This window comes from Salvelinus fontinalis, chromosome 28, assembly GCF_029448725.1.
Source record: "Salvelinus fontinalis isolate EN_2023a chromosome 28, ASM2944872v1, whole genome shotgun sequence".
NCBI lineage: Eukaryota > Metazoa > Chordata > Actinopteri > Salmoniformes > Salmonidae > Salvelinus > Salvelinus fontinalis.
This window is the reverse complement of record NC_074692.1, coordinates 28095391-28114887: the sequence shown is the minus strand read 5'-3', so window position 1 is coordinate 28114887 and position 19497 is coordinate 28095391. Positions and strand designations below refer to the sequence as shown.

The window sequence follows — 19497 nt, the reverse complement described above, 5'->3', positions numbered from 1 at the left end:
TACTGACAAAGAGATAAGCATACTTCAGCCAGTAGGTTTGCATTGCTCTGATGTGACAACAGTGGCTGTGGATGTGTAATTTCTTCTGGACAATAGCTTCTATGCTGTAGTTTGGAGTTAGATCCCAATGTTCTGACCTTCTGTTTTGTTCTATTGTATTATGTGATGGAATATAGCGTTCTGATTCTCCTATTCTATAAGCAGCAGCTGACACTGTCTGAGTCACACCATTGTCTGAAGGTGATATCTATCGCCATATACTGAAAGCCCCTGTTGAAATAACAAGATCACACAAAAAGCAATACTAAGACTGAAAAAGACAAAAAACAACTTATTGAAAAGAAAACAAACAGTTGGGCTTGGAGAGAACCATATAGAAGAAGAGAGATGCTGTTGCCATGGCTGGAAACTGACTAAAGAAATTACTATGAAGGAAAACTTGAGACTAATTTAAAAAGCTTCAAAATGTATCAGAAGAATGCAAAATGACAGAATACGTTATTACGTTATGTCATTATGGTCATTGTGAAATATGAGTGAGCCCGTTCCTCTGAAATTCTAGATGGATAAAAGGACACCTAAAGATCATTATCTGTGCGGTGATGGGCAGAGGCATATGGTGATGGGTATCTGCCCAGGTGAAGTGCATAAAGCCTGCAAGCAGCCGCTCACAGTACTTTATCCTCTCATGAATTTCCACTATCCGGCTTAGTGCCAGTGTCTGGCTAAAAAAGGTTGCCTTTTTGTGTTTCTACCTCAGAGGTCCGCCCCCAAAAAGCCAGAAAAAAGTCCAAAAGCCTTGGGACGCAAACCTACCCTGACATGGGGCCAGACTGAGGGGGAGTGAGACTTCTCAGTGCTCTAGCTGAATCTTCAGGTCACTGCACCTTAGCCCCCATAAAGAAAAGTAATATATGACATATATAAAAAAATATATGATAATATATTTAAAACCCATATATGAATGTGCCATACATAAAAAAATATGATAATATATTTGAATAGCATATAATGCATTTGGAAAGTATTCTGACCCCTCAAATTTTTTCACATTTTGTAACGTTTCAGCCTTATTCTAAAATTGATAGAATTGTTGTTTTTCCTCATCAATCTACGCAAAATACCCCATAACGACAAAGAAAAAACATTTTTTTTGAAATGTTTAAAATGTATTACAAATAAACAAACAAAATATTGCATTTACATAAGTATTCAGACCCTTTACTCAGTACTTTGTTGAAGCACCTTTGACAGCGATTACAGCCTCGAGTCTTCTTGGGTATGACGCTACAAGCTTGGCACACCTGTATTTGGGGAGTTTCTTCCATTACTCTATGCAGATCCTCTCAAGCTCTGTCAGGTTGGATGGGGAGCAGTGCTGCACAGCTATTTTCAGGTCTCTCTAGAGATATTTGATCAGGTCAAGTCCCGGCTCTGGCTGGGCCACTCAAGGACATTCAGAGACTTTTCCTGAAGTCACTCCTGCATTGTCTTGGCTGTGTGCTTGGGGTCGTTGTCTTGTTGGAAGGTGAACCTTTGCCCCAGTCTGAGGTCCTGAGCAGTCTGGAGCAGGTTTTCATCAAGGATCTCTCTGTACTTTGATCTGTTCATCTTTCATCTTTCCCTCAACCCTGACTAGTCATTCTTTACATCTAATTATACATGACAATAAACATGACATTAATTATGTCATAAACATTCTAAACATCATAAATATCTATCAATTAATATCAAGTCTATATCTCACAATGAACACAGAATATACCATACATACTGTATATGTTTTTAAACAACGTCATAGGGTCGTTAGTGCGGTGTTATGTTATTTGGCATACTTATTTTTATTATTATTATTAGTGTGCTTGTGAAGTAGCACACTCATTATCCAGCATACATAATTTGCTTATTTTACACATTATTATTCCCACCGCTCCAACCTTTTAAGATGGGAACACCAACCCAAATCAATTTGTTATCTCATAGTGGTTCAGAAATCTGAAAATATAGTCAACTCACAGCTTCTGCATGTATACTGAAAAAAAATATAATTGCAACATGCAACAATTTCTAAGATTTTACTGAGCTTCAGTACATAGAAGGAAATCAGTCAATTTAAATAAATTCATTTGGCCCCAATATAGGGATTTCACATGACTGGGAAGGGGCACAGCCATGGGTGTGCCTGGGAGAGCATAGGCTTGGGAGCCAGGCCCACCCACTGGGGAGCCAGGTCCAACTAATCAGAATGAGTTTTTCCCCACAAAAGGGCTTTATTACAGACAAAAATACTCCTCAGCATCCCGCATCCTGTCCGGAGACAATACCGTAGGTGAAGAAGCTGGATATGGAGGTCCTGGGCTGGTGTGGTTACACGTGGCCTGTGGTTGTGAGGCCAGTTGGATGTACTGCCAAATTCTCTAAAATGGCATTGGAGGTGGCATATGGTAGAGAAAATAAGTGCAGCTGTGTACTGATCATGCTGTTAAATCAGCATCTTGATATGCCACACCTGTCAGCTGGATCAATTATTTTGGCAAAGGAGAAATGCTCACTAACATTTTTTTTCTTTCTTTTATTTCAGCTGATGAAACATGGGACCAACATTTTACATGTTGCATTTATATTTTTGTTCAGTATACAGTATATAAATAAACATTTATGTTGAATGTGAGAAGCAGGTACAGCTGTGAGGTGGCCCAATACCTTCCCCACAGGGAGGAAATACTGAAGATTCAGAAATTTTGTGAAGAAGGTGTGTTTTTCACCCTCAAAGTACTGACCAATTGCAGAGCAAGTGTCTCCACTTCCGAAATCTGCTACAATGTAAGTCTTAAAAGAGAAAGCGCTGTTATCTTTTTATTTTATTTCACCTTTATTTAACCAGGTAGGCTAGTTGAGAACAAGTTCTCATTTACAACTGCGACCTCGCCAAGATAAAGCAAAGCAGTGCGACACAAACAACAACACAGAGTTACACATGGAATAAACAAACACACAGTCAATAACACAATAGAAAAAGTCTGTGTACAGTGTGTGCAAATGAGGCAAGACAAGAGAGGTAAGGCAATAAATAGGCCATAGTGGCGAAATAATTACAATTTAGCAATTAAACACTGGAGCGATACATGTGCAGAAGATGAATGTGCAAGTAGAGATATTGGGGTGCAAAGGAGCAAAATAAATAAAAATAACAGTATGGGGATTAGATGGGCTATTTACAGATGGGCTATGTACAGGTGCAGTGATCTGTGAGCTGCTCTGACAGCTGGTGCTTAAAGCTAGTGAGGGAGATATGACTCTCCAGCTTCAGCGATTTTTGCAATTCGTTCCAGTCATTGGCAGCATAGAACTGGAAGAAAAGGCGGCCAAAGGAGGAATTGGCTTGGGGGTGACCAGTGAAATATACCTGCTGGAGCGCATATTAGGGTGGATGCTGCTATGGTGACCAGTGAGCTGAGATAAGGCGAGGCTTTACCTAGCAAAGACTTGTAGATGACCTGGAGCCAGTGGGCTTGGAGATGAGTATGAAGCGAGGGCCAGCCAACGAGAGCATACAAGTCACCGTGGTGGATAGTATATGGGGCTTTGGTGACAAAACGGATGGCACTGTGATAGACTGCATCCAATTTGCATCCAACAAGCAACGGCAGGATAGTCAGTTTTACGAGGGTATGTTTGGCAGCATGAGTGAAGGATGCTTTGTTAAGAAATAGGAAGCCAATTCTAGATTTAATTTTGGATTGGCGATGCTTAATGTGAGTCTGGAAAGAGAATTTACAGTCTAAACAGACACCTAGGTATTTGTAGTTGTCCACATATTCTAAGTCAGAACTGTCCAGAGTAGTGATGCTGGACGGGCGGCAGGTGTGGACAGCGATCGGTTGAAGAGCATGCTTTTAGTTTTAGTTGCATTTAAGAGCAGTTGGATGCCACGGAAGGAGAGTTGTATGGCATTGAAGCTCGTCTGGAGGTTAGTTAACACAGTGTCCAAAGAAGGGCCAGAAGTATACAGAATGGTGTCGTCTGCGTAGAGGTGGATCAGAGAATCACCAGCAGCAAGAGCGACATCATTGATATATACAGAGAAAAGAGTCGGCCCGAGAATTGAACCCTGTGGCACCCCCATAGAGACTGCCAGAGGTCCGGACAACAGGCCCTCCAATTTGCCACACTGAACTCTGTCTGAGAAGTAGTTGGTGAACCAGGCGAGGCAGTCATTTGAGAAACCAAGGCTGTTGAGTCTGCCCGATAAGTATGTGGTGATTGACAGAGTTGAAAGCCTTGGCCAGGTCGATGAATACAGATGCAAAGTATTGTCTCTTATCGATGGCGGTTATAATATCGTTTAGGACCTTGAGCGTGGCTGAGGTGCACCCATGACCAGCTCGGAAACCAGATTGCATAGCGAAGAAGGTACGGTGGGATTCGAAATGGTCGGTGATCTGTTTGTTAACTTGGTTTTCGAAGACCTTAGAAGAGGGGGATGACCGCGGCAGCTTTCCAATCTTTGAGGATCTCAGACGATACGAAAGAGAGGTTGAACAGGTTAGTAATAGGGGTTGCAACAATTTCGGCAGGTCATTTTAGAAAGAGAGGGTCCAGATTGTCTAGCCCGGATGATTTGTAGGGGTCCAGATTTTGCAGCTCTTTCAGAACATCAGCTATCTGGATTTGGGTGGAAAAGAAATGGGGGAGGCTTGGGCAAGTTGCTGTGGGGGGTACAGGGCTGTTGACCGGGGTAGGGGTAGCCAGGTGGAAAGCAATCTCTGTGAAAGGCTATATCTGTTCCTGGTTCAAATTATTTTGAATGGAGCATGCTTATTTAAGATGGTGAGGAAAGCACTTTTAAAGAATAACCAGTCATTCTCTACTGACGGAATGAGGTCAATATCCTTCCAGGATACCCGGGCCAAGTCGATTAGAAAGGCCTGCTCACTGAAGTGTTTTAGAGAGCGTTTGACAGTGGTGAGGGGTGGCCGTTTGATCGCAGACCCATTACGGACGCAGGCAATGAGGCAGTGATAGCTGAGATCCTGGTTGAAGACAGCAGAGGTGTATTTGGAGGGCAGGTTGGTTAGGATGATATCTATGAGGGTGACTGTGTTTACAGATTTGGGGTTGTACCTGGTAGGTTAATTGATAATTTGTGTGAGATTGAGGGCATCAATCTTAGATTGTAGGGATGTTAACAGCACGAGCTCTGAAGATAGATGGGAGGCAATCAATTCACATATGGTGTCCAGGGCACAGCTGGGGGCAGAAGGTGATCTATAGCAAGCGGCAACGGTGAGAAACTTGTTTCTGGAAAGGTGGATTTTTAAAAGTAGAAGCTCAAATTGTTTGGGCACAGACCTGGATAGTAAGACAGAACTCTGCAGGCTATCTCTGCAGTAGATTGCAACTCCGTCTCCTTTGCCAGTTCTATCTTGTCTGAAAATGTTATAGTTAGGGATGGAAAAGCCAGGATTCAGACACAACTAGGACATCCGGGTTGGCAGAGTGTGCTAAAGCACTGAATAAAACAAACTTAGGGAGTAGGCTTCTAATGTTAACATGCATGAAACCAAGGCTTTTACGGTTACAACAGTCAACAAATGAGAGCGCCTGGGGAATGGGAGTGGAGCTAGGCACTGCAGGCCCTGGATTAAGCTCTACATCACCAGAGGAACAGAGGAGGAGTAGGATAAGGGTACGGCTAAAGGCTATAAGAACTGGTCGTCTAGTACGTTCGGAACAGAGCGTAAAAGGAGCAAGTTTCTGGGCGTGTTAGAATAGATTCAAGGTATAATGTACAGACAAAGGTATGGTAGGATGTGATTACAGTGGAGGTAAACCTATGCATTGAGTGACGATGAGAGAGGTATTGTCTCTAGAGACACCATTTAAACCAGGTGAGGTCACTGCATGTGTGGGAGGTGGAACAAAAGAGTTAGCTAAGGCATATTGAGCAGGGCTGGAGGCTCTACAGTGAAATAAGAGAGTAATGGACAAGGCATATTGACAATAGGGAGAGGCGTGTGTAGCCGAGTGATCATATGGTCCAGTGAGTAGCAGCGATTCAGTGGATACACAGCGATTCAGACAGCTAGCGGGCCGGGGATAGCAGGCTAGCAGAAGGGCATTAGAGGGACGTCGCGACGGAAGAAGTCTGTTGTAGCCCTCTCATGCGGTTACGTTGGCAGACCAGTCGTGATGGATCAGCAGGGCTCCGTGTAGTAAAAGGGTCCAGGCCATTTTGGCAAAATAGGTATAGTAGCCCGAGAAATTGGCTGATGTACGTCTTCAACTAACAGTCCGATATGCTCTAGACAGTTAGCGGGCCGCGGCTAGCAGGCTAGCAGATGGGCATTCATTGGACGTCACGACGGAGGAGCCTGTTGAAAAACCCTCTCGGGTGGGTTACGTTGGTAGTCCAGTCGTGATGAATCGGCGGGGCTCCGTATCGGCAGTAAAAGGGGTCCAGGCCAATTGGCAAAATAGGTATTGTAGCCCAAAGAGTGGCTGATGGACCTCTTTAGCTAACTCCATCAGCCACTCCTTGGGCTACAATACCTATTTTGCCAATTGGCCTGGATCCCTTTCACTGCCATAGGGCGGCGCACAATCAGCTCAGCGTCGCCAGGGTAGGCCGTCATTGTAAATATTAATTTGTTCTTAACTGATTTGCCTAGTTAAATAAATAAAAATGTGATTGCACAGCAGTGCTTCAAGGGTTAAAACAATAAAGTAACTCCCTGTTTCATGTGTCCCATTAAAATTATGAGTTTCATTGCAATACACGCCGTCATCCTTCAGTTCCATTGCGAGGGCACAATTTACACAGACATCATGGAATTGAATGTAATCCTTAAAATCACCTACATTCTAGAATATTTACCAGTGATGGCATTTATGACTCTTAAGGTATCCTCAAGTGCTTAATCTGTTAATTAAGGTGTGTTTTAACTTTAAATCAAGCAGCATCCAATTCGTGTTGGTTCATGGAGATCTTTACTTTGCCCCTGGCCTGCACAACTCTTTTGTTCCCAATTAAATCCATCTTGGAAATCCAGTCCTCCATTCCTCCCTTCATTTGTGTACATAATTTGTCTTTTACTGCCTGCATCTTGGTATTCTCCTCCAACATCACCTTGTTATTGTCCTTGGGAGCCAGAGTCTGTGTCTATTCCTGTAGGTCTACAGTGGACCTGAAAATGTATGTAATCGAACAATGAACAACGTAAATCGGACCTGCTCTGCAAGAGAGTAAGAACAACTTCTTAACCATTTAACATTTATTGGTGATTGAATATCACATGTTTTATAGTAATCCACACAATATTGCTGTTTTCAGTTGTCAAAGGAGAGATCACTGCACTGGATAGGATCTTTGGCCAAAGTTATATTCTAGCATTGTAAGTAAAGAGAGGAACAGTTATGAATAGAATGTTCACACCTTGTCCCCAGTCTTTGAACAGCTGCTTCTGTTTGAGCTTCCTCTGCTTCTCCAGATACATCTGCTGCTCCTGCTCTGCCTCATCCTCCTCCAACACAGTTGGCTCTGGGGGGTGAAGTTCTGTGAAGGAAGAGTAAAGTGTGAATCATAATATTGAACAAAACCAGGCATGAGTGAATCATACATTTTATTTGTAAGTCTCCCTCACCATCGTCAATGATGTGCATGTCCACCATCCTGTTGTCATCAGACTGTTGAGGTACATCTAGTCCCGGTATGCGGACACCCTCATTTACAACCTCTTGGCCCTCCTGATCCAACTGCCTGCGATCCCGGGATCCCAAGCCCTGCACTGCCTCGTCATCGAGTAGCCAATGTTTACATGCACGCTAATAATTGTCATGAAATGGGTTACGGCAGTAGACAGATTATGCAATAGTCATGTGAACATGTTACTCTGTGTATCTTAATTCGATATAAGGTCAAAATCGAATTAAGCATATGCTGATTAAAACACCTGGTTTTCTGATAAATATTTAGAATTATTAGGACATGTAGGCCTAAACAGCTTAATCGGCGTTCCAGAGGTGTATTTGATGTGCGCACGGGTCAGCATCCGGGTAGCGTAAGCTTCCTTCTTATGTGAGTGATATGAGTTCGGAAAACTCTGAATCAAATAGTCCTCCCAAAAACAACATGCTCACTGTGGTAGAACGTTTACTTAGATTGCCGATTTTCTGAATTTATCAAAGTTCCATCAGTAGGTAGTCTAGCGGTTAAGAGCGTTGGGCCAGTAACCAAAAGGTCACTAGTTTGACTCCAGGTATTCTGCCGAAAATCTCCCCCCTGCAGGAATTCTCCCCCCCCTGCAGGAATTCTCCCCCCCCCCTTAGCGTGAACATGCACACACTCAATTCTTCATTGCTGCGCCTTGCTTGCTAGTTGAGATTTCTGCTCTTCACTCCGTTGTCAGTTTAGCCTATATTTCACTGATCTTAGTAGCAGAAAGCATTTATTTGTGTCCTTCAAGGCAGCTGTCAATGATCACGTTATTCTGCATTTCATTTTTTTTTTTTTATGTCGGTTTGATAGCGGGGAGGCACTAGTAATATCTGCAGTTTTCGGTTTGGCTATTTGTTTCAAGTGTATTAGTCTATAAATGAATCTCTTTGCCAAAATGTGTCTTCTTTCCCATGTCTTATTCGACTAGTAGTTGTTCTGAAATGTTTATTGCTGGCCTACATTTTACTCCCATCTCTATGTTTAATATAACACACATACATTAATTATTCATTTCGGTTGCCTATCCTAACATGAAGTTTGTTCTATAGAAAGTATTTGACTCTGATGTGTGCCACAGAAAGTATTTGACTCTAGTGACAAAATTAAGGAAATTAGAAGGGGGGGGGGCCTCCCCAAATCCCCCCCCCCCCCAATTCTATATTGGGACTGCAAGGCCTGGCACACTTCATAATCACTTTTGGTAGCTCATGTTGACCAGTATAGTGTGTGCTACAGAAAGTATTTGACCCCAGCCACACAATTAAGGAAATTAGAAGGGGGGAAGGATTTCGGCAAGGCCATTTTCTTGCCAGACGAAATTCTACTCCCCCTTCTATCTTGGGACTGCAAGGCCTGGCTCACTTCATAATCATTTTGGTAACTGTTGACCAGTAGTGTGTGCCACAGAAAGTATTTGACTCTAACCACAAAATAAAGGAAATCCTTTATTTCCCCCTTCTAATTTCCTTAATTTTGTGGCTAGAGTCAAATACTTTCTGTGGCACAGATATCAGAGTCAAATACTTTCTATAGAACAAACTTCACGTCAGGATAGGTAACCGAAATTAATAGTTATTGTATGTGTGTTATATTAAACAGAGGAGGGAGTAAAATGTAGGCCAGCAATAAACATTTCAGAACAACTAGTAGTCGAATAAGCCATGGGAGAGATTTTGGAAAAGTTATTTATTTATAGACTAATACACAAATAGCCAAACCAAAAACTGCAGACATTGCTAGTGCCTCCCCCGCGATCAAACGGCCATAAAAACATTTAATGAAACGCAGCCTAATGTGATCGTTGACAGCTGCCTTGAAGGACACAAATAAAAAATTATTTCTGCTACTAAGATCAGTGAAATGTAGGCTAAACTGATAACGGAGTGAAGGGCAGAAATCTCAACTAGTAAGCAAGTCGCAGTAATGAAGAATTGAGTATGTGCGCTTTTCGGCACAACACCAGAGTCAACTAGGTGAAAAATCTGTCAATGTGCCCACGAGCAACGCACTTATGCCAACCCTAATTGCGGTCTGTAAAAATGTAAATGATTTCAGATGTATCCATTATTTGGGAAATCGTTCTTCTTGCAAAGCATCTAAATGTTTTAAACAAACTATTATATTAACCTGACTATCCACAATAATCACATTATTGTGTGCGTGTAACCATGCTCATTGTTTCCGAGGTCGGACAGGCACACAGCAAGGTTTATACAAAATATCACTGTCGGAAATAAAATGCTAGGCTAGAATAGAAGCAGGATGAAATAATGTCTAAAAAGAAATGCATTATTACTTATAACATTGGTCATGTGGCAGAGATAGAATGTTGGTCGCATGTCTGTTTGTCCGTTAGCCCAGGGCTGTGGAATATGTGTGAATCCTTAGCCCAGGGCTAAAGCAGCCCAGGGTTAACAAATGCTTGTGTAAACACAGGCTAAGCTATCGAGGGCCAGTCTAGACTGGGGATAAGATAGCCCGGGGCTAATAACAATGCAGTGTGAAATGGCCTTGTAATGCCTAGCTTTGTGGGATATGCAGATGTACATGAACAAAAGCACTGCGATTTTGTTAGTATGATAAAAATTGTATTACTTGTTGCAGAGAATGACCTTGGCTTGGCGCATGTAATACAACCACGCACGCACGCGTGCACACACACACACACACACACACACTGAGTGGCACCTGGCTAGACAACAGTGTTGTGGAAATACTTCTCTCTGTCTTGTTGATTTAGTGCCATACAATAGATTCTTCACAAACATTCTTGAGATTTACTTTTTTTCTATTCAGTACAAGAATGTGAAAATGTGCATTTTCACAGTGACAGAATCAGTCATTACAGAAACTTCATGCCAATAGATTGAACTACTCCCTGAAAGTAAGGACAAGTTCTTCACGTCCAGACTTTATGGCCATGTACTCTTAAAATCTCCACCCCTCAAAGCCTGATTCCTTTCTAGTTTCCTGCCTTTCTAGGGAGTTTTTCCTAGCCACTGTGCACTGTGCTTCTACATCTGCTTTGCTTGCTCTTTGGGGTTTTAGGCTAGGTATCTGTAAATCAAATAACATTTTATTGGTCGTGTGCACATATTTTGCAGGTGTAGTGAAATGCTTGTTCCTAGCTGTCACGCCCTGGCCTTAGTATTCTTTGTTTAATTTATTATTTTAGTTAGGTCAGGGTGTGACATGGGGAAGGTATGTGTTTTTTGTATTGTCTAGGGTGGTTGTATGGTTTAGGGGGTTAAGTAGAGTAGATGGGTTAGTGTTCAGTGTAGGTGTCTAGGAAAGTCTATGGTTGCCTGAATTGGTTCTCAATCAGAGACAGCTGGTTATTGTTGTCTCTGATTGGGAGCCATATTTAAGGCAGCCATAGGCTTTAGCTGTTTGTGGGTAATTGTCTATGTTGAACGTTTGTAGCTTGTGTATGCACTTACGTTTGTAGCTTCACGGTCGTTTGTTGTTTTGTAAAAGTGTTTGTTTCGTGTTTCGTCATCTTTAATAAAAGAAGATGACTTCATTTCCCGCTGCACCTTGGTCCGCTTATTATGACGATCGTGACACAGAACAATTTATTTCAGCTTTTATTTGTTTCATCACATTCCCAGTGGGTTATAAGTTAACATACACTCAATTGGTATTTGGTAGTATTGCCTTTAAAGTGTTTAACTTGGGTCTATCATTTTGGGTAGCCTTCCCAAAATAAGTTGGGTGAGTTTTGGCCCATTCCTCCTGACAGAGCTGGTGTACTGAGTCAGGTTTGTAGGCCTCCTTGCTCACACATGCTTTTTCAGTCCTGCCCACAAATGTTCTATAGTATTGAGGTCAGAGCTTTGTGATGGCCACTCCAATACTTTGACTTTGTTGTCCTTAAGCCATTTTGCCACAGCTTTGGAAGTATGCTTGGGGTCATTGTCCATTTGGAAGACCCATTTGCGATCAAGCTTTAACTTCCTGACTGATGTCTTGATGCTGCTTCAATATATCCACATAATTTTCCTGCCTCATGATGCCATCTATTTTGTGATGTGGACCAGTCCCGCCTGCTGCAAAGCCCCCCCACAACATGATGCTGCCACCCCCGTGCTTCGCGGTTGGGATGGTGTTCTTCGGCTTGCAATCGTCCCCCTTTTTCCTCCAAACATAACGATGGTCATTATGACCAAACAGTTCTATTTCTGTTTCATCAGACCAGAGGGCATTCCTCCAAAAAGTACGATCTTAGTCCCCATATGCAGTTGCAAACCGTAGTCTGGATTTTTTTATGGCGGTTTTGAAGCAGTGGCTTCTTCCTTGCTTAGCAGCCGTTCAGGTTATGTCGATACAGGACTCATTTTGCTGTGGATATAGATACTTTTGTACCTGTTTCCTCCAGCATCTTCACAAGGTCCTTTGCTATTGTTCTGGGATTGATTCGCACTTTTGCACCAAAGTACGTTCATCTCTAGGAGACAGAACGCATCTCCTTCCTGAGTGGTATGATGGCTGTGTGGTCCCATGGTGTTTATACTTGCGTACTATTGTTTGTACAGATGAATGTGGTAACTTCAGGCATTTGGAAATTCCACCTAAGGATGAACTAGACTTTTGGAGGTCTACAGTTTTCTTTCTGAGGTCTTGGCTGATTTCTTTTGATTTTCCCATGATGTCAAGCAAAGAGGCACTGAGTTTGAAGGTAGGCTTTGAAATACATCCACAGGTACACCTCCAATTGACTCAAATGATGTCAATTAGCCTATCAGAAGCTTCTAAAGCCATGACATATTTTTCAACATTGTAGACAAATAGTGAAGACATCAAAAGTATGAAATAACACACATGGAATCATGTAGTAACCAAAAAAGGGTTACAGAAATCAAAATATATTTTAGATTTTCAAAGTAGCCACTGTTTGCCTTGATGACAGCTTTGCACACTCTTATATTAACATGATTCCATATGTGTTATTTCTTAGTTTTGATGTCTTCACTATTATTCTACAATGTAGAAAATAGAAAAAATAAAGAAAAAACATTGAATGAGTAGGTGTTCTAAAACTTTTGACCGGTAGTGTATATATTCCGGACTCTGACATATATTCCTTTCTTTTTGTTTTTCGGATTTGCATGTGTTGCTTTGTATTGCTGCACTGTTGGAGCTAGTGACACGATCGTCTTCTTGAGAGAGAGAGGACCAAGGCGCAGCGCGTGAAAAAATCAATCTTCTTTTAATGAAGGAAAAAACAAACGATCGCGAAGCTAAACTGAACTAAGTGCACACATGCAACATAGAACATAGACAATTACCCACAAAACCCAAATGTCTATGGCTGCCTTAAATATGGCTCTCAATCAGAGACAATAAACCACAGCTGTCTCTAATTGAGAACCAATCTAGGCAGCCATAGACATACAAACACCTAGACAAGACACTGCCCCATTAAACATACAAACCCCTAGACAATACAAAACACATACATCCCCATGTCACACCCTGACCTAACTAAAATAATAAATTAAACAAAGAATACTAAGGCCAGGGCGTGACAGTCTGTACTTTTATTCTGACATTTCACATTCTTAAAATAAAGTGGTGGTCCTAACTGACCTAAGACAGGGAATTTTTACGAGGATTACATGTCAGGAATTGTGAAAAACTGAGTTTAAATGTATTTGGCTAAGGTGTATGTAAACTTCCGACTTCATTGTATATAAATAATGGTGTGTATAGACGTTATGGACAGTATATGAATAGAAAAGGTCTGTACAGCAATAGTTATATAGGATGAGCCTTGGCTAGAATACCTTATATACATATGAAGTGAGTAAATCAGTATGTAAACATTATTTAAGTTACCAGTACAACACTTTGTGACTACTGATGTAAAAACTACTCATGTAAAATGGGTTTTATAAAATACATTTGATTAATTGATTGTTTGTATCTTGGCTGTATAGCAAGGTTTCCCAAACTCTGTCCTTGGGACCCCAAGGGCTGCACATTTTGGTTTTTGATCTAGCACTACACAGCTGATTTAAATAATCAACTAATCATCAAGCTTTGATCATTTGAATCATTTGTGTAGTGTTAGGGCCAAACCCAAAATATGCACCCCTTGGGGTCCAGAGGACAGAGTTTGGGAAACACTGTTATAGCTCTATGAGATACACTATTTTATTAAAAATCATTATGTTGTGATCTCATGTTGACATAATACCAGTAACCAAGGTCAGTGTTGTTTTACAGAAATAAGATTATGGAGTTGTATCTCTATCAATAAGATACACTATATATCAAATTAATCAAAAGTTGCTTTGAGAGTTAATTCAATCATAATATTTAATGCGATGTTGTATAATTGTGAGAAGATTTGATTATAGGTAGGCTATCAAATCCATTCATAAACTATTAGAGTATATCATCATTTGCTTTTCATTAGACGGCGACACGAAATAAGCCACACCTTCCTCGTGCCTGCAATAACCGTAAGAATACTCGTTTGAAGTATGTGACTTCTGTAGTCTACATCTCTATAAAGTCGTAGTAGCTTACAGTGTCGTTACGAAGGCCAGTGCAGATTCTGTTCAATGTTATGACTAGTTGCCGAATGTTTAACGAACAAGCCCGCTATTAGGAAATAATTTAATTAACATAGTTAGCTAGTTAAGTGGTAGAGGAGAAGGACATTCATAACGACGATGATAGCCTCTCATCTTCTGGCATACTACTTCACGGAGCTCCACCATGACAAGGTTCAACAAGTAAGTGGCTACTGGTTAGAAACGTGTATTTTTGCTAATTTGAAGAGGCTAAGTTACTAGAAGGTACGCCACGTGACGTCTCTGGTCATGTTGGCATTGCAGGGTCAGTGGAACATCAAGCCAGCCTCCTAGAGCCATGCACAATTCCGTTGAATTTACTCTTATCAGTGGTAGCTAGCTAGCTAGTTTTATTTTCCGTCAATTGTACCACATCAATGTCTATCAACACTAGCTAAGTAAATTAATTTTGAAGACACTGGCGGTTGGCGAGCAATGCCCAAATATGGACTTTTACTGACTTGTTATCAGATATGCAATAAGCGCGCATCTTCTAGCGTCGGCACAATGCCAGTTAAAGCTGTTGGCCTGGTCTATGGATGGCTAGTTAAAAATGTAACTCGTGTTTGACTATGTTATGCAGGGGTGAAAGTAGATTTAATTTCTTACATATGCGGGGACCTCTTATGTGGCCGTTAATCACAGAATTACATACAAAATCCATATGCATTTAATAGGATCTCTATGGGCCTAATAGTAAAGATTTGTCCTTTTAACGTTTACATGTACTAGCCTACCTTTTAATGTGGCATGAACACAACCAATCATGTTGTTTTCATCTGATTGTCAAACCATTACTTCAAAAGGTTTATGTAGGCTACCTATGCACGTTAATCAGGGATGGCTGAATGACATTGGATGCGGAAAGTATTGAGAGGTTAACATGCTGACTAGACCGGGACGCGCGTTCATCTGCGTGCGCCGTAGCGCGCATGTTGATTTTGTTCATCCACACCAGAAGCTATCAGGACAAATATAAAATATATTTTGATTTGTTTATCACTTTTTTTGGTTATTACATCATTCCATATGTGTTATTTCAGAGTTTTGATGTGTTCACTATTATTCTACAATGTAAAAATAAAGAAAAGCCCTTGAATGAGTAGGTGTGTCCAACTTTTGACTCGTACTGTAGTTTAGGTGTAATTTCGAGTGGCCGCCAGTGCCGGGTGACGTGCATCGTTTGTTTCCCGCTCATCAACTTGTATACAGTCAAGGATATGTTTGCGTTATTCTAAAGTCCCACTTCAACATGTAGCATGTTTTTTTTTCCATGACAGTAAATTTGATTAGTAATAGAGTTATAGTAATTAGAACAGTCCCATAGCAGCTTATTTTTACAAAGTAAAACGTAAAAAATAATAATATGAACCCGTAAGGCCCGAGGTCAAATTATTTGCTGCTGGTAAATAGGCGTAACACAAACTCATCATTACACGTTTGTCTTTCTAAATTAAATCAACTTCTTCACCCTCCTTATCATTCAGTTAGGCCTAATTTAAATTCAATTGTGAAGTAAGGTGCACAATTATCACCCATTTGTCATTCATTCAGTGAGGAGAGAGAGCGCCTGGCTGGGTACTAACATCCTACAGCACATTGTCTTGGCGGGTTAAGTTAGGAATAGGTGTGAAAAAAATAGGTAAAAAGGCTCTAAATACTTTTCTGTTTGTTATTTCAAAATTCTGACATTGACAATAAAGTCAGGGAAGGAGCAGGGCATGCACTATATATACAAAAGCTATTTCAGCCACACTGCCTTAATGTCGCTGGACCACAGGAAGAGTAGCTGCTGCTTTGGCAACTGCTAATGGGGATCCTTAATAAATACAAATACCCATTGTTGACAGGTGTATAAAATCGAGCAAACAGCCATGCATTCTTAATAGACAAACATTGGCAGTAGAATGGCCTTACTGAAGAGCTCAGTGACTTTCAACATGGCACTGTCATAGGATGTCACCTTTCCAACAAGTCAGTTTGTCAAATTTCTGCCCCGCTAGAGCTGCCAAGTGTAAGTGCTGTTATTGTGAAGTGGAAACGTCTAGGAGCAACAACGGCTCAGCCACAAAGTGGTAGGCCAAACAAGCTCACAGAACGGGACCGTCGAGTGCTGAAGCAACTTGCGTGTAAAAATCATCTGTCCTCGCTCGCAACACTCACTACCGAGTTCCAAACTGCCTCTGGAAGCAACATCGGCACAATAACTGTTAGTTGGGAGCTTCATGAAATGGGTTTCCATGACGGAGCAGCCGCACACAAGCCTAAGGTCATCATGTGCAATGCCAAGCGCCTGCTGGAATGGTGTAACGCTCGCCTCCATTGGACTCTGGAGCAGTGGAAACACATTCTCTGGAGTGATGAATCACGCTTCACCCTCGGTGTCCGACGGACAAATCTGGGTTTGGCGGATGCTAGGAGAACGCTACCTGCCTCAAAGTAGTGGCAACTGTAAAGTTTGGTGGAGGAGGAATAATGGTCTGGGGCTGTTTTTTTCATGGTTCGGGCTAGGCCCCTTAGTTCCAGTGAAGGACAATCTTAACGCTACAGCATACAATGATAATTTGTACTTGTAAGTAGGGGTGAGGTGACTATACATAGATAATAAACAGTGAGTAGCAGCAGTGTACAAAACAAATGGAGGGGAGGGGGGGTCAATGTAATAGTCCGGTGGTACCACTTCCTGTGCGGTAGCAGAGAAAACAGTCCATGACTTGGGTGACTGAAGTCTCTGACAATTTTATGGACTTTTCTCTGACAACACCTATTACATATGTCCAGGATTGCAGGAAGCTTGGTCCCAGTGATGTACAGGGCCGTACGCACTACCCTCTCTAGTGCCTTACGGTCAGATGCTGTGCAGTTGCCATACCAGTTGGTGATGCAATCGGTCAGGATGCTCTCGATTGTGCAGCTGTAGAACTTTTTGAGGATCTGGGGACCCATGCCAAATCTTTTCAATCTCATGAGGGGGAAGAGGTGTTGTGCCCTCTTCACGACGGTCTTGGTATGTTTGGACAATAATAGTTTGTTGGTGATGTGGACACCAAGAAACTTAACTCTCGACCCGCTCCACTACAGCGTCGTTGATGTTAATGGGGGCCTGTTCGGCCCACGTTTTCCTGTAGTCCACGATCAGCTCCTTTTGTCTTGCTCACATTGAGGGAGAGGTTGTTGTCCTGGCACCATACTGACAGTTCTCTAACCTTCTCCCTGTAGGCCGTCTCTTTGTTGTCGGTGATCAGGCATACCATTGTTGTGTCGTTAGCAAACTTGATAATGGTGTTTGAGTTGTGTTTGGCCACGCAGTTGTGGGTGAACAGGGAGTACAGGAGGGGACTAAGTACACACCCTTGAGGGGCCCCAGTGTTGAGGATCAGCGTGGGAGACGTGTTGTTGCCTACCCTTAACACCTGGGGGTGGCCAGTCAGGAAGTCCAGGATACAGTTGCAGAGGGAGGTAATTAGTTCCAGGGTCCTTAGCTTAGTGATGAGCTGCATGGGCACTATGGTGCTACGCTGAGCTGTAGTCAATAAACAGTATTCTCACATAGGTGTTCCTTTTTGTCTAGGTGGGAAAGGGCAGAAAGATTGAGATTACGTCATCTGTGGATCTGTTGGGGCGGTATGCAATATGGAGTGGGTCTAGGGTATCCGGGAGGATGCTGTTGATGTGAGCCATGACCAGCCTTTCAAAGTACTTCATGCCAACCGACGAGAGTCCTACGGGGTGGTAATCATTTAGGCAGGTTACCTTCGCATCCTTGGGCACAGGGACTATGGTGGTCTGCTTGAAACATGTAGGTATTACAGACTCAGTCAGGGAGAGATTGAAAATGTCAGTGAAGGCTCTTGCCAGTTGGTCCGCGTATGCTTTGAGTACACGTCCTGGTAATCTATCTGGCCCCGCGGCTTTGTGAATGTTGACCTGTTTAAAGGTCTTGTTCACATTGTCTACCGAGAGCGTTATCACAGTTATCCAGAACAGCTTTTGCTCTTATGCATGCTTCAGTGTTGCTTGCCTCGAAGCGAGCATAGAAGTTATTTAGCTTATCTGGTAGGCTCGCATCACTGGGCAGCTCACGTCTGGGTTTCCCTTTGGAGTCCGTAATAGTTTTCAAGCCCTGCCTCATCCAACGAGCGTCAGAGCCAGTGTAGTGGGATTTAATCTTAATCCTGTATTGACAGGATTAAGTGGGCATAGCAGGATTTCTTATAAGTGTCCGGATTAGTGTTCCGCTCCTTGAAAGCAGCAGCTCTAGCCTTTAGCTCGATGCGGATGTCGCCTGTAATCCATGGCTTCTGGTTGGGATATGTAGAGTTGAAGTCGGAAGTTTACATACACTTAGGTTGGAGTCGTTAAAACTAGTTTTTCAACCACTCCACAAATTTCTTGTTAACAAACTATAGTTTTGGCAAGTTGGTTAGGACATCTACTTTTTGCATGACACAAGTAATTTTTCCAACAATTGTTTACAGACAGATTATTTCACTTATAATTCACTGTATCACAATTCCAGTGGGCCAGAAGTTCACTTACACTAAGTTGACTGTGCCTTTAAACAGCTTGGAAAATTCCAGAAAGTGATGACACCGTAGGCTTTGTTGATCTCTGCACCAGACAGGATGATCTTGCCAGCATACTTTGGGTCCAACATGTACGCTGTGGCGTGTATGGGCTTCAGGCAGAAGTCTTCACGCTTTTTGATGTATTTCAGAACTGCAGTTTCCTCTGCTTTGAGCAACAGTGAAGTGGGCATGGCAGTACAGATTTATTCTCTTACATCTGCAAGCAGAGTCTGAACATCAGACAAGATGCAGTTGTCTCCCTCAATCCGTGCAATGGCTACTGATATAGGTTTCAGGCTGCTTATCACTCTCTCCCAAAATACATCATCCAGGAGGATCCTCTTGATGGGGCTGTCCATATCGGCAGACTGTGATATGGCTATTTCTTGGAGAGACTCCTTCCCCTCCAGGAGACTGTCAAACATGATGACAACACTACCCTAACGGGTGTTGCTGGGCAGCTTCAGTGTGGTACTCTTATTCTTCTCACTTTGCTTGGTGAGGTAGATTGCTGCTATAACCTTATGACCCTTCACATTCCAAACCATTTCCTTGGCTCTCTTGTAGAGTGTATCCATTGTTGTCAGTGCCATGATGTCCTTGAGGAGCAGATTCAATGCATGAGCAGCAG

The 19497-nt window shown here is 42.2% G+C and overlaps 1 protein-coding gene across 1 annotated transcript in view; it reads left to right on the top strand.

The window, feature by feature from the left end:
- Positions 1-14157: 14157 nt before the first annotated feature.
- LOC129826536 (hexokinase-2-like) overlaps positions 14158-19497 on the top strand; it is a 75346-nt gene continuing 70006 nt past the window's right edge. The window contains exon 1 of the mRNA XM_055887390.1: positions 14158-14460. Within this exon, the coding sequence (XP_055743365.1) occupies positions 14398-14460 (63 nt within the window). The 5' untranslated portion in view covers positions 14158-14397. The remainder of the gene's footprint in view (positions 14461-19497) is intronic.